The sequence below is a fragment of the Halichoerus grypus genome, chromosome 1 (assembly GCF_964656455.1).
Source record: "Halichoerus grypus chromosome 1, mHalGry1.hap1.1, whole genome shotgun sequence".
NCBI classification, from domain to species: domain Eukaryota; kingdom Metazoa; phylum Chordata; class Mammalia; order Carnivora; family Phocidae; genus Halichoerus; species Halichoerus grypus.
The window spans coordinates 128,954,886-128,977,716 of record NC_135712.1 but is presented as its reverse complement, the minus strand read 5'-3'; the positions used below and the strand labels follow the sequence as shown (position 1 = coordinate 128,977,716).

The 22,831-nt window shown below is 37.6% G+C and overlaps 1 protein-coding gene across 5 annotated transcripts in view; it reads left to right on the top strand.

Moving 5' to 3' along the window:
* The first annotated feature begins 7 nt into the window (after positions 1-7).
* Positions 8-22,831, top strand: part of HACL1 (2-hydroxyacyl-CoA lyase 1) — a 35,863-nt gene continuing 13,039 nt past the window's right edge. The window contains exons 1-12 of one of the 5 annotated variants that reach the window (XM_078071989.1): positions 8-240; positions 428-532; positions 6,064-6,104; positions 6,731-6,811; positions 8,530-8,602; positions 10,762-10,839; positions 11,668-11,762; positions 13,807-13,919; positions 16,294-16,429; positions 20,178-20,283; positions 21,542-21,625; positions 22,569-22,670. In XM_078071989.1, coding sequence (XP_077928115.1) covers positions 151-240; positions 428-532; positions 6,064-6,104; positions 6,731-6,811; positions 8,530-8,602; positions 10,762-10,839; positions 11,668-11,762; positions 13,807-13,919; positions 16,294-16,429; positions 20,178-20,283; positions 21,542-21,625; positions 22,569-22,670 — 1,104 coding nt within the window. In that variant the 5' untranslated portion in view covers positions 8-150. Of the gene's footprint in view, positions 241-427; positions 533-603; positions 719-6,063; positions 6,105-6,730; positions 6,812-8,529; positions 8,603-10,761; positions 10,840-11,667; positions 11,763-13,806; positions 13,920-16,293; positions 16,430-20,177; positions 20,284-21,541; positions 21,626-22,568; positions 22,671-22,831 lie in introns of those variants that run through there. The other 4 variants (XM_036092520.2, XM_078071999.1, XM_078072006.1 and 1 more) reach the window with 4 other exon arrangements.

Below are 22,831 nucleotides of genomic sequence, written 5' to 3'. Positions count from 1 at the left end.
TGTTGTTTTAAAGCGGTTGGTTGCTTTCCTTTTGTCAGTCAGAGGACTGGGCTTCACAATTGGCGTGCGGCTGCCTCCTGACTTTGTTTCGCCGGGTCACTACGGGTCAACTTGTTGACTGAGAGAGTACCTCGAAATTTTAGGTGGAAGATGTGGGAAAGTACCTTCGCCGAGCGTAGCGACAGAAGCGAGAAGCAGGTTTCTGGTGCTGAAGTCATCGCCCAGGCCCTGAAAACCCAAGTATGGTGACTCTCCTGCAACGAAAGGCTCCTAGGGAAGCCGGCAGGGCGCGGAGACGTTGTCCGCAGGCTTGGAGAGCGCTAGGGTGGGACCGGGGAGGTTTGCGTTGAGGCTTTCCTTTTAGCGCCGCGGGAGGGAACGGTGTGGCGGGGGTCCGGGCGTTTACTCCTCTGTTCTTGGCCCCCAGGATGTGGCGTACATGTTTGGCATCGTGGGCATCCCAGTGACCGAAATCGCCGTTGCGGCGCAGAAGCTGGGCATCACATATGTCGGGATGAGGAATGAGCAAGCCGTAAGTATGGACACTGGGAGCCAAAAGCGTTTTTGGGAATGATTGCTAATAACGGCAAATATTCACTGCAGATGCCCAGCCCTCACCACTGTTCCAGTACTTCACACGTGCCAATGACGACAATCCTATGAAGCAAGAACTTCGGTTAATCCTAGTTGACAGATGAGGAAAGTGAGACACAGAGAGGTTAAGTAATTTGCCCGAGGTGATAGTTGGTAGCGGCTGAGCCAGGATGTCAACCCACGTGTTCTGGGTCTGGAGTCCATGCTCTTGACACTGCACAGGGTTGTACTCTGCCAAGTCTAGAGGGTCGGGATTGGAAGGGACAGTTTCCAGGTCTGAATCCAGGCCTTGTGTCCTCGCATAACTATCTGTTATTATGTGTCTGTTTCTGTGTATTATTTGTCTGGTCTGACTTCCCTATTTGGCTGTGAGCTCCAAGAGAGGAGGGGTATTATTTCTTCTTGATACATCTATATCCCCACTGCCTAGCACATGATAGGTGCGCAGGCAGTTCCTACCAGATGAATGGGTGAAGGCCGGGTCTCCTGTTATATAGTAGACGGCCTTGCAAGATGACAGTATCACAAATGGAAAAGCTGTGATTAGAACGTCATTGTCCTATATCCCAGTCCAGTGCTCCTTCCCCCCACATCATGCTGCCACCCTTCGTAGAGGCTTATTTGGAAGCAAAAGAATGGAAAATAAGACATTTTGTCAACCCAGTCTCAGTGCTTACTCTGTCAACCCAGCCTTGCCCTCCTCTCACCAATGCTGGCTTAAAAGATCAAGAAACAACTTCTATGGTGTCATATCCTGTCAGTCCATCTACAGCTAAGTATTCCTGCTTTGCACTCCCACTGTTGCTCTCTCATTCAGGCTCTTACCACCTGTTGCCAGACAGCTGCCTTGACCTCCTTAAGTGCTGCCCTTCCTCTTCATCAGATGTGGGCTCCTAGAGAGCAGGTTCATTTGTTATATCTCCATAGTGCCTGGCGTGGTTGGGGTTTTTGTATGATGTAGAAACTTACAACATTTTTAAATTAATTCAATGACAATCCTTAAGTATAAGATTTGAGGATTGTGGTTTTTTAAATCTTAAATCAGGTCTTCAGTTTGTATTGCTTCTATCTTCTTAGTTGGAACAACATTCTATTCTTTCATCTGTGTGGGAAGATGAAACTATTGACCTATTAATAAGACTTATATTTTACTGTTTTTCTGGAAGTGGAATGTCTGGTTTCTTCTTCATACACCACATGTTTAATGATTACATACCAGGTACTGGTGTTTACGTCTTTCTCTGACTTATTGCACAGAGTCAAGCTGACTATGGGAAATACGTACTAGGGATGTCTTATAGGCATTTCAAACTCATGTCTGATTTTGAATCATTACCTTTTCCCTCCAAATTGGCTCTTCCCTCTGTATTCATGATTTGAGTCAGTGGTGCTGATTCACCTAGTCGATCAAGCAAGCCCAAACCTAGAGAGATATATTGAAGGGATCAGGTTTAGTCTTGATCTTTAAGTTGAACACGATCTGGGAAGGTGAGTGCAAAACACACAGAACAAATTTATCTAGTATAACTTACAATAGATGTATGCATAAGGAACGGTGCATGTAAAGGGTGACTTGTTCTCTCTGAGTGGGACAGAGAAGATTATCCATAAAGGCAATGTTTGTTCATGCTGTTCCATCAAAATAGCTTAAAGGCACAGAGGGCTGTGAGACTGACTAGGTGGACTAAGAGGGAGTTGTAGTAAGTCCATGGCTGGACAAGGAGTGTGGGCTTTTTCAGCCGGCATTGAATGAGACTGTAAAGGGTTTTCTAAATAGGTGGGAGACATAATTAGATTTGTACTTTAGAAATCATAGTAGTACAGAGTATAGATCAGTAGGACAGCTTGAAGTTTTATTTCAGTCCTATAAGCTTAGTGGAGGCCCTCTGTAGGTCCCAGGTGCTTTATTGGGCATATGGATGTGGAGATGAATGATATACTGTCCCTGTCCTTGAGGAGCTTATAACCTAGCTGTGGAGACAGACATAAGCAGACAATTTTATTATAATGTGATAAGTGCTGTGATAGAGGTATATTCAAGGTGCTATGGAAGCCTAGAAAAGGATACTCAGCTAAAACTTAAGAGGTTTCCTAGAGGAAATGGTCCCTGAGCTGTCTCAAAGGATGAGTAGGCATTAACCAGCTAGGAAGGAGAGGACAGGCTCTTCTGGAGATGCTTCTTAGATTTGGGCTTGCTTAACTGACTGAGTAGATCACAGTGCCACTAACTCAGATCGGGAGTACAGCTGGAAGAGCCAATTTGGATATGAGTTTGAGATGCCTGTAGGACATTCCTAGTAGTAGACAGTCCCCTCAGTCAACCTGAGTCTTTGCAGTAGTCAGGATGACTTAACTAGTGCCTGAATTAAGGGTAATGCCAGGATGATGAAGAGAGAATGTGAGAACCAAGTCAGAAGCCATATAAGAGGCAAAAGAGGACTTGGCATCCAATTATGTGTTGTACTAAAGAGAAAGGTATAATTGGTTGTGACTTGCTTATCTTTCATTGGATCCTTAGAGTAATCAAGACATATACTGAGCAGCTTTCCAGGAAGTAGGCACACTGTTAGTTCTCACTGTTCCATTTCTAACTGTGTGCAGGCAATATTCGGGATGTTTTACATGTATTAATTGATTTCATCCTCACAGCAGTGCTGTCAGTTATGTTCATTTTATAGATAAGGAAGCCAGGGTACAGAGTAACTTGCCAAAATTACACAGCAGAAAGTAGGAGAGCAGGATTTGAATCAAAACAATTTAGTTCTAGAGTCTGCTCTTTTAAGTACTGCACACAGTATTCTGCTTGTGAGTGGAGGTAACTTGGTAAAGGAATACATTTTTTTTGTTTTTCTTTTATTTATTTGAGAGAGAGAGTGTGCAAGAGAGAGCACATGAGCACATGAGCAGGGGTTGGGGGAGTGTGGGGCAGGGGCAGAGGGAGAAGGAGAGGCAAGCTGACGACGCAGAGCTCTATCCCAGGACCCTGGGATCATGACCTGAGCCAAAGGCAGACAGATGCTTAACCAACTGAGCCACCCAGGCACCCCAAGAAATACGTTTTATGATCTATAATAAGAGTTCCTTTTCAACTTTTGACATCTGCAACAGAAGAATATGATTTTTGTTATATGTTCTGTATTTTTCATTCTGTAGCAACATTTATTACCCCACTTTAATAAGTGGACAGTGCTCCTCAGTGTCCAAATAAGTGTTCATATTGCAACAGATACTATATTTTATGCACTTGCATTCTTAGGGATGTCTTATTATTATCCTTTGTGAATTTGGACTTATGTGCAAAAGGGAAAAGAGATAAGGGCCAATGGAGAATAGTAACACAGAAATGGTACAGAGCCTTTATGCACCTTCTTGGTTGGGCATATGTAGTGGTGTCAGTTAAGATTATGATTCATAAAAATTTATTTTTAATTTTTTACACTTACGTCCTAAACATTTTTTTAAGTTCAGTGTACCACACATAAAGCTGATTGGAGGTTAGAAAATATCCTATTTTTTATTATTTCTAAAAAAATGAGAAGAAATAATACTGGAAAAAAGATGTCCCAGACTAAGAAAAAGGATTTATTTGAGACGGCATTTAGCATATTTTCAGGTTATCTTGTATTTGATTTAGCACCTCCCCTTTTTTGCTGTGCAGCTGAAGTGTAGTTTAAAAGTAAAAACTAAAAAAAATGTAAAAACTAACCAGGGCGCCTGGGTGGCTCAGTTCGTTAAGCGTCTGCCTTCCCCTCCGGTCATGATCCCGGAGTCCTGGGATCAAGCCCCACGTTGGGCTCCCAGCTTGGAGGGGAGCCTGCTTCTCCGTCTCCCTCTGCCCTCCCCCAACTCCTGTTCTCTCTCTGTCTCTGTCTCTCAAATAAAGAAATAAAATCTTTAAGAAAAAGAAGTAAAAACTAGGCATATGCAAGCCATAAAGGGAATCTCAACAAATCTCCAAAGATTGAAAATATATAATACATGTAACCTCTCCATGTGGAAATAAATTCAGTAACAGAAAGATAACTAGGAAATCCCCAAACATTTGAAAGTTAAATAACACATTTGATACTTTGTAAACATTTTAAAAAGACTAGTAAAATAAAAAAAGTTCAGGGCAGACTGGTCAAAAATGAAAAACAGAGGGCGCCTGAGTGGCTCAATCGGTTAAGTGTGTGCCTTCAGCTCAGGTCATAATCCCAGGGTCCTGGGATGGAGTCCTGCATCGGGCTCCCTGCACCGCAGGGAGCCTGCTTCTCCCTCTGCCTCTCTCTCTCCCTGTCTCTCATGAATAAATAAATAAAATCTTTTTTAAAAAATGAAAGAAAATATAAATGACTAATAGCAGGAATGACAAATGACACATCAGGGGCGCTTGGGTGGCTCAGTCCTTTAAGCGTCTGCCTTCGGCTCTGGTCATGATCCCAGGGTCCTGGGATTCAGCCCTGCTTCCAGCTCCCTGCTAAGCGGGGTGTCTGCTTCTCCCTCTCCCTCTGTTCCTCCCCTCTGCTCATGCACGCTCTCTCTCTCTCTCTCTCTCAAATAAATAAATAAATAATCTTAAAAAAGGGGGGGGTGCGCCTGGGTGGCTCAGTCGGTTACGCATCTGCCTTCAGCTCAGGTCGTGGTCCCTGGGCCTGGGATCGAGCCCCACATCGGGCTCCTTGCGCAGTGGTGAGTCTGTTTCTCTCTCTCCCTCTGCCCCTCCACCTGCTCTCTCTCTCTCTCAAGTAAATAGATAAAATCTTTAAAAAAAAGAAAAAGGACACATTACAATGAACCCTAATCAACCAGTGGGTTGAAGAAGAAATCACAGTGGAAAATAGAAAATATTTTGAACTGAATGATAATGAAAAGATGAGATTTCAAACTTGTAAGTCATAGCCAAAGCAGTTCCTAGAGGAAATGGTTTTAAATGAATCTATTACTAAGGAAGAGCAAAAATCAGTGCTCTAAGCTTACATTTTAAGAAGCTAGAAAAAGAAAACCACACTAAATCCTAATGAAAAGGGTAAAATAATAAATACAAGAGCAGAAATCAGTGAACTAGAAAATAAATGAACAATATAGAAAAATCAACAGAGCCAAAAATTGGTCCTTTGAGAATATTAATAAATTTGATAAATCCCTGGCAAGACTGATGAAGAATAAAAGAGAGAAAACACAAATTGCCAATATTAGGAATAAGATAGGGAACATTTCTGTTGATCCTGTAGATATTTAAGCAGTTGTAAGAGGATATTATTAATAAACTAGATGAAATAGACAAGTTCCTTGAAATACTAGGAACTAGATTAGATACCTAAACTGTTATTTGAAATTTACAGGTAGAACATTACTTGTTAAAACTGAAAGCATTCTAATTCCTCCTTTACCATTCAGTTCTAGTTTCTTACTGAATAGTGAATTTTTATATGTGCAATTACTATAAGGATCCCAGTATGCTTAAGTTCCAGTATTTTTTCTTTGTAGGCTTGTTATGCTGCCTCTGCGATTGGATATCTGACAGGCAGGTAAACTAAAGTCTTTGTTTTATTTCAATTTCTTTTGAAGGCTATCTTAAACAGAGTTTCTTAAATGACTTTGTAAATGTGTAAAATGGCAAACTGAATTATATGGAGATACTTTTTCCTTGAGTGTTTTAAGGTTAGAAAGTCACATCTAGGGTGAAGCATTCAAATTCAGTTTAAAAAATTTGAGGCAGAGCATTACATTTCAGAATTATTTTCTGTCAGAGATCAAATGACATATTTATTTGTTAAAAAAAATTTTTTAAACACTTTTCTCCAAACAAAAATGTACTCAGCATCAAGAATTGGCTTTTGTATGCCATTAAATTGATTGGGCCCAAATATAATCTCCTCAAAATATGAAGAGGTTCAAAATATGAAAAGGTTAGTGAAATACAGTGTGAAGATGATAGGTATCTTCTTTCTTGCAGGAAAGACTAACATAACCTTTCCCTCGTTTCTTTTATAATTCAGAAAATATTCTAATAATTGCTTTACCAATTGTAGTAAAGACCTATATGTCCTCTTTTTGAAGTCCAAGAAGGTTGCCATGTTTCCTTCTAGAGTGTTATTAATCAGCTATTGCATTTGACCTGCTTTTAATACAGTAAATTCTGTTTTGCTTCTAGGCCAGGCGTATGCCTTGTTGTTTCTGGCCCAGGTCTCATCCACGCTTTGGGTGGTATGGCAAATGCAAACCTGAACTGTTGGTAATTAATTGTTATTCGTGATCTGGGGTGGGAAGACTTGGAATCAAGTGCTTGAGGGAATGGCTTAGTAAAAAATTAAGAAAAGTATTAGGAAGAACATAAAAAATATCAGCAATCTTACTTAGAGGTAAACACTGTTAACATTTTGGAGATTTTGGAAAACTTATGTGTAGAAGCATATGGGAATACACATATGATTAACTCATTGAGTCTACCCTGTATATAAACCTTTCAAGTAACATCTTCCTTCATTAAGATCTAGGTGTTTCTAGGGGTGCCTGGCTGGTTCAGCCGGTAGAGCATGCAACTCTTAATCTCAGGGTCATGAGTTCAAGCCCTATGTTGGGCATGGAGCCTACTTAAAAAAAAAGATATGTGTTTCTAAACATATATGTAGAAGCATGTGGGCATAGCTCTCTGTTTAAACTCATGGGAACTAGACAGTATATAATATGTGCTTCATCTAACGTCTTCTTTCATTGAGATTTTAAGTGTTTATAAACTTCTGTGTAGAAGCTTGTGGGAATAGTCTCATGTTTAACTCATTAAAATGACACTGTGTATAAAACTTAAAAAAAACACACATTTTGGAGTTTTTGTGTGTGTGTGTGTATTTTTATCTCTCTATATATGTGAATGTGTGTACAAGTCCTCTTTAAGTGGAGAATTATTTTTTAAAGACCCCAGCTCCATATGTAAGAATGTATATCCAGTTCTTCATCTTGTTTTGCATAATTAGCAAGACAATTGAAATTATATTTTTTGAGTTTGCTTTATAAGCTCCTTAGTACTTACTCTTTGACCTTGCCCTTAACCCCATCTTTGGCACTTTACCAATAAGATCATGTTAAAGGGGGTTATGTTCTAGTCAATTCATAAAATATTTCACCTTCCTAGTATAAAGGAAGATTAAATATTTAGATATTATTTAGACTAATGTAGGAAGGGCATTGTTCACTTTCTTGCCATATGCCTTCTTTCCTTTTTTCATTCCTAGTCTTTCTCTTTCTTACCTACTTTAGGGTCTGATATTTTTTTAGTAACTTTAAGTTTGCTGTATCTTTTCTTTAAGAAATTTATTACCGAGGAATTTCTCTTACTCCACCATTTCCAAGTAGACTCACCTAGGAAAGTGTGAAAAAAAAATTGTTTCCTCCTTTTAATTCCAAGACTAATGGGAAGGTCATAAAAATTTATTTTACATCACCACACGTAGAGGTTTAGCATCAGCATTCAGAAGGGCTTGGAAAGTGGGCGGCACGAAGGAAAAGCATTTACTATGAATTTCAACTTTTTCTGAAATTAAGGAAGGGTTCTCTTGTATCAGGTTGCTTCCTAAATCTGTTTTAATCTATGGTTTGTTTGTTTTAAAGATTTTATTTATTTATTTGAGAGAAAGAGAGAGCAGGTGCGTGTTCTCGAGTGCAGGGGAGGGGCAGCGGGAGAGGGAGAGAGAATCCTAAGCAGACTCCACACCCATACAGAGCCTTATGGGGAGCTCAATCTCAGATCTCACGACCCTGAGATCAGGACCTGTGCCGAAACCAAGAACTTAACCGAGTGTGCCACCCAGGTGCCCCTAATCTATAGTTTTTAAGGGAAAGTGAAATTCTCTGTCTCTCTCAACATACATGGCTATTTCTTAATTGGGCACTCTCCTGAGTATTTTACATGTCGATCTCATCTGTAATTCTCTTTTAAAACAATGACTATTTCAGGCCCTTGATTGTGATTGGTGGTTCTTCTGAAAGAAGGCAGGAAATGATGGGAGCCTTCCAGGAGTTTCCACAGGTACCCACTCTAAAATTTTTCTTAGAGTTTAGTAGCATAAATGTACGCTATTAAGATTTATGGAGAAGAGGGACGCCTGGGTGGCTCAGTCGTTAAGCGTCTGCCTTCGGCTCAGGTCATGATCCCGGGGTCCTGGGATCGAGCCCCGCATCAGGCTCCCTGCTCCTCCCTCCCCCATTCCCCCTGCTGTGTTCCCTCTCTTGCTGTGTCTCTCTCTGTCAAGTAAATAAATAAAACCTTTAAAAATAAATAAATAAATAAATAAGATTTATGGAGAAGAAATAAAAACTCCTATCTGCAAAATACACAAAACAGAGGTACCTGAGGTAATTTAGAGGTAATTTTCCTTAACTACAAGACAGTCTCAGTGTGCATATTAAGGGAGCTCAGGCTCTGCTTAGGAGCAGTCTTCCAAGAGATATAGCTTTTCGACAGGTTTTTAAACTCTGAAACTAAGTTCTTAAAGACTCAAGATGCAGGAATAAAAATGGTGTGGGACTGTGCCTCCCAAACTTCAGAGAAGTAAAAAGTTGAGAGGAAAAGTCCTATGTAAAATGACTATCAGTAGACTGGACAAGTTCATTTTTATTTTAGAAGGCTGAAGGAGAATATTTAAAAATTTCTAAAAACTTAAAAGAATTTGTCAACAAAATTCTATAGTGGTTTGTTTTTTGTGTTTTTTTCTTTTTTTACTTTTTTTTAATATATTACAAGTACTACAGAGGTCTTCATAAATAGTTGCATAAAACAAAATGCTACAGCTTTAAGAATAGTTCTAGAAAGCAAATAGGTGAGAGTGAATGATTAACTCTTAAGAAAATATTTGTGCATTTCCAGCGCAAAGTTCTGAGCAAAGTTAAAACCTTAGGCAAAGTCTACTGGTTAATCCAGAAGTCATTGTGAGAACCTCAGAATATAAACATAGAATTTTCTCTATGATTTAAATTATTGTAAAATACTAGATCTTGGTATAGGTTGATGCAAAAGTTACACTTTTATTCCCTTGAAAGGGAATTGAAGTTTACTTAGTTAATGGTAAAGAGTAACAACCATTATTTAAAAGATGCTAATACGTTTGAAAAATAAGCAGAACAGATAAGTTATTTAAAAGGAAATTTAGGAGCGCCTGGGTGGCTCAGTGATTAAGCGTCTGCCTTCAGCTCAGGTCATGATCCCAGCGTCCTGGGATTGAGTCCCATATCGGGCTCCCTGCTCGGCAGGAAGCGTGCTTCTCCCTCTCCCTCTGCTGCTCCCCCTGCTTGTGTTCCCTCTCTCGCTGTCTCTGTCTCTGTCAAATAAATAAATAAAATACTTAAAAAAAAAAAAAAAGAAATTTAAACTTACTACAGAAACTTTATAGATGAAAAGAAAGCAGAGGATAATGTCTACTGCAGATATTTTTTTCTGAATCGGAAAATAATAAAAGTTTATTAGGTGAAATTAAAAATGTGAAGAGAAAATCACTGATTTGATTTAAAATCCAAGTATCTGTTTTTGTGGAAATACTTTAGATGGCATGACCGGGAACAGACTGAAAATCTTAATTCTATCATGCTCATGGGACTAAGACTACCAACTTTCATACCAAAAAGTATCAAGAGACACCATTTCTATATATTGCTTAGAGTGCATTAAACAGTGAAAAATTAGCATTGCTGAATTGACACATCCCAAACAGCATAGCAGTAAAATATATAACAGGAAAACTGGCAGAAATGTAATAAGGATAGATTATAATTGTAACAAGATGAAGCAGGTGAAGTTTTGTATTCCTGGCTGTGGAATTTCTGGGTCCAGGGATATGCTCATTTTAATTTTTAGTGGACATTATCAACTTCCCTTCCCATTTATACTCTCACCAGCAGCTTAGGAGAGTGCCTGCTTTCCTGTGTGGTGGTAAATGCTGAGTATTATCAAAGTCTTTCATTTTTGCCAGTCTGAGAAATGAAAATGATGTCTTGTTTTTGATTTACTTCCTGAATCATACTGAGGTGGAAATTTGGGCTTTGCCTAGGCTTTTAAGAAACAGTCCAGGTAATGTATTTTCTCCATCTTTTCTCTGCACATAATAGAAAGTAATGATTTAACATTTTGTCTTCCTTCCGAAGAGTAATATGATCTGTGAGCTGAATTTTAAGTGATTTTCTTTCTGCATATAGGTTGAAGCTTGTAGATTATATAGCAAGTTCTCTGCCCGGCCGAGCAGCATAGAAAATATTCCCTCTATTATCGAAAAGGTAAAAGTATTTAATTATAAGTCCTCCAGGTCAATTGGTTTTTCTCAGTTGCTCATACCTGTGTTATTTGTATTCTCCACAGAATAAGCAACAATTTGGTATATATTCAGGCAGTCAAAAATGATAGTATTAAAGAGCTATTTATATTTTAATGTTTGCTGTCAATTCTAGAAACAGATAAAATAAATTATTTTTGAAAAAAGTTTCTCCTTCAGTTTTTAAAATTATTTTTTTAACTGTAGAAAAGTAAAAAAAAAGCTAAGATGAAACCCTGGGTAACCTTTCTCTTATGCTTTTGCAAGTTTAGTTTTGAAAATTAGTACTAATGCATATAAAACCATGCCTTAGTTGCCTAAACAGCATGTTATAAATTAATCTTAGTTAAGCAACATTTCTATGTGGAGTTACATTTGAGCTGTTTCAAAACCATGTGTTACATAGACCATTTGACACATATGATAACATCATGCAGAGTTTCTGAAAACTTAGCCAAGTCATTAGGACTAGAAGCAAGTAAAAGCACATGTTATAAACACTTGGCAGGCAGAGCCTGGTGGATAATTTCTAAGACTATAATATGACATGAATTTTAAAACCCTAGGTGAGTATTTTCTTTCTTGTCGCTCCCCTTTTAAACAAAAATATCTTTTAAAATATATATAATCAATAGAGGGCATTTCAATTTTAGTTAGAATTGTTTATTTCCCCAACTGTGGATGTCCAGAAAAAAACAAAATAGTATTCCTTTCACAATTTTTAATTATCTTTGAGTGGATTATGTGATAAAGATTGAGAATTTTAAAATCGTTTCTTCTATTTGTAATTTAGGCAGTGAGAAGCAGTATTTATGGTCGTCCAGGTCCTTGTTATGTTGACATACCTGCAGATTTTGTGAACTTGCAAGTGAATGTGAATTCTGTAAAGTGAGTAATAGTTATACTGAAGTTCTTAATTGTGTTATTATGTTTACCTTTTTAACAATTTACCTAGCAGTTTATAAGTTAATCTTCATTTGTCTTAACTTTTAACAGTTTAATAATTAAACTAAATCCTAGCCAAAGGGTTTAATTCTCTTAATTAAAATGGTATTATTTAGGGGCACCTGGGTGGCTCAGTCGTTAAGCGTCTGCCTTCGGCTCAGGTCATGATCTCAGGGTCCTGGGATCGAGCCCCGCGTTGAGCTCCCTGCTCCGCGGGAAGCCTGCTTCTCCCTCTCCCACTCCCCCTGCTTGTGTTCCCTCTCTCGCTGTGTCTCTCTCTGTCAAATAAATAAATAAAATCTTAAAAAATAAAAATAAAATAAAATGGTATTATTTAGTAATTATTTGGGAGGTTAAATATTAAGTTAAATACATACATGAAGCTTCCTAAGCACTTATTTGAAATGATTCTTCCAGAGGCCGTAAATAATACATCCTCACTAATGTAGCAGGGGTGATTCAGAGTCTTCAAAGTGTAAACCAAGAGATGAGGTGACCACTGAAAAATTATTTAGGACTCAGCATAAAAAACTTTAGTCTTTCTGTCTGTCTCTGTGATTTAAAAATATTCCACTCAGGTGTTACTCTGATTTTTCACGTTCCTTAAATAAACACTGAGCAAATAAAAAGTATAAGAAACAGTTTTTCACTGGTATCTAAGTCACCTCTGATAAGGGTGGATACTTAGGTTAAGACATCATCCCGGGTACCATTTAGTATATTCCTGCTGTTGTGGAGCAAGTGGTTCTCTAGTCACTGCAGAAAAACAGTGTGCATTTCTGTATATTCAGTATACCAAAGAGTTGTTTCTCTTTGTGAGAGTCAGACAAAAAGGACATCTACCCGGCATAATACCTGAACATGATAAAATATTACTGGGGGGAGGGAAGGCAGAGCTGAGTCTCTGGTAAGTTAACTCTGTAAGCCTTCTTTAGAATGTTTGTAAAGGTTGGGCGCCTGGGTGGCTCAGTCATTAAGTGTCTGCCTTCGGCTCAGGTCATGATCCCAGGGTCCTGGGATCGAGCCCCACGTTGAGCCCCACGTCAGGCTCCACGTCAGGCTCCCTGCTCAGCGGGGTGTCTGCTTCTCCCTCTGCCCCTCCCCCATCATGCTTACACCCTCTCTCTCTCTCAAATAAATAAAATCTTTAAAAAAAAAGTTTAAAAAAATAAAATTTTTGTAAAGATTGAATGTCTTTTTTTGTTTTATATGCTCAAATTTTGTACAGTGTATGATGTTTATTAATTAAAATAAATGAAAACACTGAGGACTTGGTGTCCAGAAATACTTAACTATGACAGTTTTAAAATTTCTTTTCCTAATGCATATTGTATTATCAAAATACTGATTCTCCCAGTGAGATAGTTAAAGGCATGGACTTTGGAGACAGAATGACCTAGGTCAATCCAGTTTCTGCCATATACCATCTGGGGACCCTGGGCAAGTTATTTTCTGAGTTTCTCTCCCCGCCCACCAATGGTGAAATGGAGATAATGGTAGCTCCTGGCCTCATTGCTTTGAAAATTAAATGAGATTAAATGGCACATAGTATTAAACCCTGGCTCTGAATATGTTTTTACTGTTCTTACAGTAACTGTTACTACAGTGTAAAGCCATTAACTCAGATTTCCTGTCAGTGAATTACTGATTTGATTGGCTTTTAGGTGGTATTAGGGAGTAACTTAATTTACTAGATATGGTAGGGACATTATGGTTATATAGGAGAAAGTTTATCTTTTAGAGCTGCATGGAAAAGCTTTTAATTGCCTATAATTCACTTTAAAATGGTTCAAGAAACAAATTGATATGCATATTTGTATGTGTATATGTGAGGCAAGTGTGGTAAAATATTAGTTGTTGAATCTACATGGTGGGTATATGGAGTTTATTGTACTATTTTTTTCCTACCTTTTTATATATTTGGTATTTTCGTAGTAAAAAGTTTAAAACTTGGCCTCTTTTAATTAACAGAGCTCTTTATTTCCAGGTATGTGGAGTGCTGCATGCCACCTCCTGTTAGTATGGCAGAAACCTCTGCTGTGTACATGGCGGCATCTGTTATTAAAAATGCCAGACAGCCCCTTCTTATCATCGGGAAAGGTAGCCGCGAGTGGAACTCTAAATCTTGCTAGGCTGTTGAAAGAATACTGATTCTGTTTAGAAATTATCTTCATTATTTATTAACATATCTAATATTCGAAATCGGAGTATGAGTTCTTTTCATTTAGGATTATTTACTAATTTATCACAGAATTATTCTAGAATGCCCAGAGATCTTGCCCTTTTAAAAGAGTATCACCCATTCTGTTTCTTCAGTCTTCTGTGTAAAATGTGTTTTTTCCATTATAAAAATAATATTTGATCATTATAAAAAATATTGGAAAATCCAGAAGATTAGAAAGAAGAAATCCCTTCATCCAAAGATAGCTGTTTTGGGGGCGCTTGGGTGCCTCAGTTGGTTAAGCGTCTGACTCTTCATTTCAGCTCAGGTCATGATCTCAGGGTTGTGAGATCAAGCCCGACATTGGGCTCCACAGAGCCTGCTTAAGATTCTCTCCCTCTTCCTCTCTCTCTCTGCCCCTCTCCCCTCCCTCATGCACTCTCTCTTTCTCAAAAAAAAAAAAAAAAAAAGACAACTATTTTTAACATGTAATACTTTTCTATTCATTTCTGCATGTATATTTCATATATTGTGATCACACCATATAGACAGTTTTATTTATATTTTATTTCATTTAATATTGTAACAACATTTCTTCATGGTCTTCAAGTTTTTTCCTAAATATAATTTTAAGGTCTATTCATGTATATACTAACACTTCACTGACAGATATTTAAATCTTTGCCAGTTTTTTGTTTGTTTAGTATAGCTGTGACAAACATGTTTGTGCTTAAAGCTTTTTCCATATTTACAATTTACGATAGATTCCCAAAAAGAAAATTAAGTTAAAAGGTACTTCATATTTTAGGGGTTTTGGTACATATTGTCAAGTTGCTTTCTCCCAAGGTATTATACCAACTTATACTCCTGTCAGCAAGTTATTATCCATTATATGTTCTAGAACTGAGGGGGCTGTGAGTCACCTATGACCATGTTAGTCAATTATCAACTACTGAGGAACTAACTACATAGAAACTAAAAATAATTTTAATGAAAATGGTGGACAACAGAAAAAAATCGAAGTCAGAGCTGAGTCGAATGAAGCTGTATGCTGTATTAGCTCTGTGGTCTTGGCAAACAACTACTTTGAGTCTCAATTACCTCACTTGTAAAACAGAGATATTAACTTCAACAGGATTGTTATGATTAAATAATAAGATAGGTAGAAGGAACTCAGTAGATGCTAGTTTTCATTCTTCTTTTAACCAGCATTTGATGAGTACTTACGATAAGGTAGGGATTATAGAAAACATTTGTAAGATATACAGAGGAATAATGGTCCCTACCTAGAGATAGATTAGTAACAAATAAGTGCAGTGGACCCATAAGTGGTGTGTATAGAGAGGGTAAGGTGTATTCTCAAGGGAAGCAGCAACAATTTGCTCGTGTAGATGGTATGGAAAGACTCTGGAAGAGATGACGCTGCTACACCTTGAATAGATGGATGATAGTTCACTGAGTGCACAGTCCAGGAAGAGAGAACTGGATGGACAAAGATATTGAGGCAAGAAAGAGAATACAAGGAAACTTTCTGGATGAAAAGAAGCTATTTTTCATCTGACATGTATGAGAAAAGATTTAAAGGTATTTTTATATGGGGGAGCATTATGTTGAATCTGAATGTACTAAACTAACGTCTCTTGTTAGAATTTCCATGCCTAGGGTAGGAGACTGTGCAGTCCACGTTAGCTGATGGTAGGAAGCAATGTGTGAGGTTAGAGAGAGCCTCTCTCTGTCAGAGCAAAGTCCTTCCTTGCCCACCTGGGCCTGTCAGTAAAGATACTGTATTTAGGGAATCGTGAGTAGTAATTCAGTAGGAACCATAGAACAGACAATTCAGAGCAGCAAGGGAGAAGAGATGCAACTTTTGTTTTGTAGTACACATTCTTCAGAATAATTGAGAATATTATTGGGGAGGAAATTAGAACTGTGGCTTTCTTAAACATTTTAAAATACCAAAGATAAAAACCATAGTTACAGTTTGTTTTGAGTGTAAGCAAGCCCTGTATAAACAAGAGATTATTTGAGAAGTTCTAAAAGCAAATTCGTGTGAGCTGTTTTAAGAATCACAGTGCCATGGGGTACCTGGGTGGCTCAGGTCATGATCCCAGAGTCCTGGGATCGAGCCCTGCATCAGGCTCCCTGCTCCGTGGGAAGCCTGCTTCTCCCTCTGCCACTCCCCTTGCTTGTGTTCCTTCTCTCGCTGTGTCTCTCTGTCAAAATAAATAAATAAAATCTTTAAAAAAAAAAAAAAAAAGGAATCACAGTGCCTGGACCATAACTGACTTGTGGAATCATTTGCATTGCTTGTAGGTGCTGCTTATGGCCATGCAGAGGAGGCCCTCAGGAAATTGGTGGAGCAATGTAAATTGCCATTTCTGCCCACCCCCATGGGAAAGGGCGTTATCCCTGATAACCATCCAAACTGTGTGGGTGCTGCCAGATCCAGGTGCGTGGCATTCTAGAGTTTAAGTACAGTGGCTTGGCAGATCTTAGGCTAATTTATTTCGTGACTTTAATGAATCTAGGAGAAGATCTGAAATGTAATTTTAAGCACACCTGTTTTTAGAGTTTTTAGACTTTTCAGAGCTTTAAAAGATGTTGTCTACTACCTTCTGACCCTCATGGTTTTGGATGGGAAATCTGTAGTCATTTGAATCATTGTTCTTCTATATGTAATATGTTCTGTGGCTGCTTTCAGGATTTTTCTTTATCTTTAGTTTTCAGCAGTTTGATTATGTGTCTGGGTATGGTTTTCTTTTAGTTTATCCTGTTCTCTGATCTTCTTCAATCTATAAATTAATGTCTTTCACCAAATTTGTAGTTTTTGGCCATTATTTCTTCAAATTTTTTTTCTACACCAATCTCTTTCTCCTTTCCTGGGATAATGGAAATAGTAGACTTTTGATACTGTCCCATAGGTCCCTGAATATCTGTTCAATTCTTTTTTTTTTCCATCTTTGAAGTAGTTTATTAGAATTTCTTTTTTTTTTTTTTGGTTAAGATTTATTTATTTTAGAGAGAGTGAGCAAGGGGGGAGGGGCAGAGGGAGAGGGAGAGAGAAAATCTTAAGCAGACTCCACGCCCAGCATGGAACCCAACAGGGGGCTTGATCTCATGACCCTGAGATCATTACCTGAGCATTGGATGCCTAACCGACTGAGCCACCCGAGCACCCCTATTAGAAATTTCTTATATGAAATGTTTTTTATTTTTATTTGTTTTTAAGTAAACCTTTTATTTATCTTTTAATTGAAGTATAGTTGACATACAATGGGCATTAGTTTCAGGTGTACACCATAGTGATTTAACATCTCTGTACATTATGCTATGTTCTCTGTTTAGTTCTTTCCAGTGCTTTTGTCTCATATTTTATATTTCTCTGTTGAGAACTTCTATCTTCCCATTTATTTGAAGAGTATTTTTGTTTACTTTATGGAGCATATTATAATAGCTGCTTTAAAGTCTTTGTTTACTAATTTCAACATCTGGGTCATCACAGAATGTGAGTCTATTCATTTCTTTTGAGAATTGGTCACATTTTTCTGGTTCTTTTGTATATTGAGTATTTTTGGAATGTATCCTAGATTTTAAGTATTATGTTTCAAGATTCTAGGTCATATTTACATACTCTGTAGAATGTTGACTTTGTTTTAGCAAGCAATTAGCCTGGTTAAGTTCAGACTTCAAGGTCTGTCTTGCTAGTTTCAAAGCCTTTGCTATGTTCCTTTGGGTCTGTCCACACATACACAGCCCAGGTGTGAGCCCCAGACATGTGCCCGTTCATTCCCAGAACTAGAGAGTGTAAAAAAGATTGCAAGTGGCTGTAAATAATTGAATCAGTAATTTCAAGTATCATTAACAAATCTATCCTTTCAGTTGTAGTTTTTATCTGTTTGTTAAATTGGGTCCCACAGGACCGATAACAGTATATGAAAATGGTATTTTGTGTATGATATCATCACTGAAGAAGACAAAAGCAAAAGAACAGATCCCCTGTGGAAAAATATAGGATAAAAGGGAAATAGCCAAGAAGCAGGAAAATGAGAAGTAAAAAAAAAACCCCACAGCAATTAATAAACTCTTCTGTAGAAAGGCAGAGACATTATTGATTGGGTCAATAATAATGACAGTTACATATATATATTATAAGAACAACATCTGAAACAAATGATACAGCATAAAATGAGCAAAGGTGTATGAGGTAAACAAAAACAAAACAAAGATGGCTATGTTAATATTAGTGTGGATATCAAAGTAAAAATTATTTTTAAAAATTAGAAGTTATATTGACAAGGATATTAAGATATATAAAATAAAACTATTAGCAATAAATTTGGTGAAGATTTTTGAATGCAATTTGGGAATATGAATCAGTTGTCTTAAAAATACCTGCTTCTAGGAATCAATATGAAATATGTATTAAGATTCAAGCATGGGGCACCTGGGTGGCTCAGTCGTTAAGCGTCTGCCTTCGGCTCAGGTCATGATCCCAGGGTCCTGGGATCGAGCCCCACATCGGGCTCCCTGCTCGGTAGAAAGCCTGCTTCTCCCTCTCCCACGCCCCCTGCTTGTGTTCCTGCTCTCACTCTCTCTCTCTCTCTCTGTCAAATAAATAAATAAAATCTTAAAAAAAAAAAAAAGATTCAAGCATAAGGATATGCAAACCAGGGGCACCTGGGTGGCAGTTAAGCATCTGCCTTTGGCTCAGGTCATGATCCTGAGGTCATGGGATCGAGCCCCGCATCAGGCTCCCTGCTCAGTGGAGAGTCTGTTTCTCCCTCTGCCCTCCCCGCCGCTTGTGTGTGCTCTCTCTCTCTCTCTTTCTCTCTCTCAGATGAATAAATAAAATCTTAAAAAAAAAAAAAGGACGTACAACCCAGTATTTATAAATTATCCAGTAATTGAGAAAAGTTAAAATAAATTACGTATATGTGTTCTGCAAAGTATATAGCCTTTCAAAATTGTATTTAAGGGGTGCCTGGCTGGCTCAGTCAAAGAGCATGGGGCTCTTGATCTCAGGGTTGTGTTTGAGCCCCACATCGGGTGTAGAGATTACTTAAAAAAAGTAAGATAAAACTTAAAAAAATAAAAATAAAAAAATAAAAATTTTAAGAAGAACCTAATGACAAAGGAAAATGTAATAAGCAAAAGTGCATGAGACAGTATTATAGCATATAAGCTCAACTATGTAAAAATATACTTGCATAGAAAGAAGACTAGATGAAAATATGGCAGGCTATTGATAATAGCTTTTAAGTTGATAGTATTATTGGGTGAAATTCTTTTTCTTTATGCTTTTTCTGTTTTATTGAGATTATCTACAGTAGACTTGTAGTAATTTTTCCCAGCAATTGCACTACTGGGTATTTACCCCAAAGAAAGAAATGTAGTGGTCTGAAGGGGCACGTGCACCCCAATGTTTATAGTAGCAATGCCCACAAAAGCCAAACTATGGAAAGAGCCTAGATGTCCATCAGCGGATGAATGGATAAAGAAGATGTGGTATACATATACAATGGAATATTATGCAGCCATCAAAAAATGAAATCTTGCTGTTTGCAACAACGTGGATGGAACTAGAGGGTATTATGCTAAGCGAAATAAGTCAGTCAGAAAGACAAGTATCATATGACCTCACTGATATGTGGAATTTGAGAAACAAGGCAGAGGATCATAGGGGAAGGGAGGGAAAAATGAAACAAGATGAAACCAGAGAGGGAGACAAACCATAAGAGACTCTTAACCTCAAGAAACAAACTGAGGGTTGCTGGAGTGGAGGGGGGTGGGAGGGATGGGGTGGCTGAGTGATGGACATTGGGGAAGGTATCTACTATGGTGAGCACTGTGAATTGTGTAAGACTGATGAATCACAGACCTGTACCCCTGAAACAAATAATACATTATATGTTAATTAAAAAAAAATTTTAAAAGTAATAAACAATGAAATAGGTATAGTTTTATAATATTTTTCTTCTTATTTCATCTTTTAGATTACTATTTAAATAGAATTGGCTTCATAATTATTTTGGTTTGAAAGATCAAATTTACCCTAGAAGCTGATTCTGAAGAGTAAAATAAAATAAACTCCAGATTATTTAAACTTTTCTAAATACTTTAGAAATTAATTTTAGAATAATTCAAGTCAGAAGTGTAGATACACTTTTTATATCATAACAGATTTTTCTTTTTAATAGGGCTTTGCAATTTGCTGATGTAATCGTATTATTTGGTGCCAGATTAAACTGGATTTTGCACTTCGGACTGCCTCCAAGGTATCAGCCAGATGTGAAGTTTATCCAGGTACTCAGAGCAGAGAGATTTAAAATCAGCGCTGTGATTTACTGTTCTCCTCAGCTATTATCAGCTCTGCTTTCTTCTTGGCTTTTGTAGATTTTTATAAATTATCTAACATAATTACAGGTACCAAAGTAAGCTGCCTTTTCAAGTCTATGAAACATAATATGCTGCTTTACTTCTAACCAGAAAACCTTTCAAAACCAAGTTTTAAATAGTTTGAAAAGCACAATTTGCCTCTTCTTCATAGTTCAGGTTTATTTAAAGGTAGACAAAAGGGGTTTAAATAGAATGGTAGATTAGAACAAAACATTCAACATTGTTAGGGATTGAGTTGTCCTTTTAGATGCCAAATTTTTCAAACACCCTTTGGTTGGAAATCTCTAAATGCTGCTTTTACTTGTCACTAAACAGAGTGGAATATACTCTGACCTCACTTTAATGGTTCTTGTATCATTATGAATCTCTTTTTAAGCCAGTTTCCTTATTGGTGTAGAAGGTACTGCCTGGGTGGCTCAGTTGGTTAAGCGACTGCCTTCGGCTCAGGTCATGATCCTGGAGTCCTGAGATCAAGTCCCACATCAGGCTCCCTGCTCAGCGGGGGGTCTGCTTCTCCCTCTGACCCTCTTCCCTCTCATGCTCTCTGTCTCTCATTCTCTCTCTCTCAAATAAATAAATAAAATCTTTAAAAAAAAAAAAGTAAAGCACATTTTTGGTCCCCACTTCAGATCTACTGAGTTCAGAAACTCAAGTGGACTTTTGCAATCTCTGGTTTAACAAGGCTACCAGGTGATTCTGATAGCTCACATTTGAGAACTGCTCTAAGTAGCAATTCCAGTGTAATTAAGTAGAACCTTATTGATTAGATTAAAAACTATAATTGGTCAAGTCAAATGCATTCCTGTGTATAATAGAACAATACCCAGATCTACAGAGTAGATATTAAAATGAAGGAAGATGATGAGGTTTCTGTCCTAGCTGTGATACTCATAGTTCTATGGATTTTTACTTTTATTAAGAAATTTCTTGGGGCGCCTGGGTGGCTCAGTTGGTTGGATGTCCAACTCTTGATATCGGTTCAGGTCTTGATCTCAGGGTCATGAATCCAAGCCCTGCATTGGGCTCCATTCTGCTCGTGGAGCCTACTTAAAAAAAAAAATTTCCTGAATATCAAATCTTCAGTTCATTTATTCAGCCTTAATTGACTTCTTTGAGATTTTTAAGAATAAGCATGGCTCGTTCTTAAGCTTTATCTCTTTTTTAGGTTGATATCTGTGCAGAAGAATTGGGGAATAATGTAAAGCCTGCTGTGACTTTGCTAGGAGACATAAATGCTATTGCTAAACAGGTAAGAGCGTTTGCCTAGGTTTTAGTTTATGTGGATTGGTCTTTAGGGAATAGTCAGTTCCTAAAAATGTTTCAACCTTGATTCACTTGGTGACAGGTTTATTAATATCTATTTTAAATAAAATTTATGATGGAAAGCTATTCTTAAATATAACTTTGGAACTCACTAAATCCAACTGCTTATATATAGATCATTTTTATGTAAATTAAGCATTTTTGGAAGGCGATTAAGACTTAAAGGCATTCAGTAGGCAAACAGTGATTTAGTAAGTAGGATTCAGCTGTCTGAAAAATTATAATACAGCTTCCAGAAGAACTGAACTTAGAACCAAGAAATGTCTTTATGTACTGGAAAAATCTAAGTATTTCTTTAGAAAATAAAGAGATTTTTACTCTTCAAATGGTACTTAGTGACTTGTCAAGATTCTTTTTATTTGTACATAATTTATATATATCACTGTAACAGGAGATAAAATATAGTCACAATTATTACTTGATTTTGGATACAAATTGGTATTGTTATCATGATTATATAATATTATGAAGCATCCTCCAATCACATATTAAATCATCCTAGAGCATTTGGTCTGTATCTCAGGAATCCCTGGGTATTTGGGGTTGTTGTCCTTCCCACAAGGATTCTATGATTTTCCTTCTAGTGTCAAAGGCTGAGGAGGGCATAAAAGCCCCTGCCTGTGAGGTGTGGAGAAGGTAGCATTTCCCCTGTGTTCTATGGAAATTCCAACTTTTGGTGGAAGTCCACACTGACCCAAACAGAAGCTTTCCATGTTGCCTATTTATCAGTTGTTAGCCGCCTAGAGGAAAAACAGTGTGAGTGATGTGAATGGCAGGATAGTATAGCAGTATTGTCTTCTTTAATAAGAGATTGTTGTGTTAATATGACTTAAGTTTATTTTCAAAAAATAAAAAGCCTGGTTTTTTAGCTTTTAGAACAATTTGATAAAACACCATGGCAGTATCCTCCAGAGAGCAGCTGGTGGCAAACTCTGAGAGAAAAAATGAAGATCAATGAAGCTGCTTCCAAGGTAATTTGAGATTCACAGAAACTCAAGACCACTTCTGGTTCATGGCTCAGTTAGCTCTGTCATAATATGACTTATGCATTCCTAAAATCACCACGCTATATGAAATCATGCAGTAAAAACCACAGGGCTCATGGGAAAAAGGGTTTAGAGGCACAGCTCTC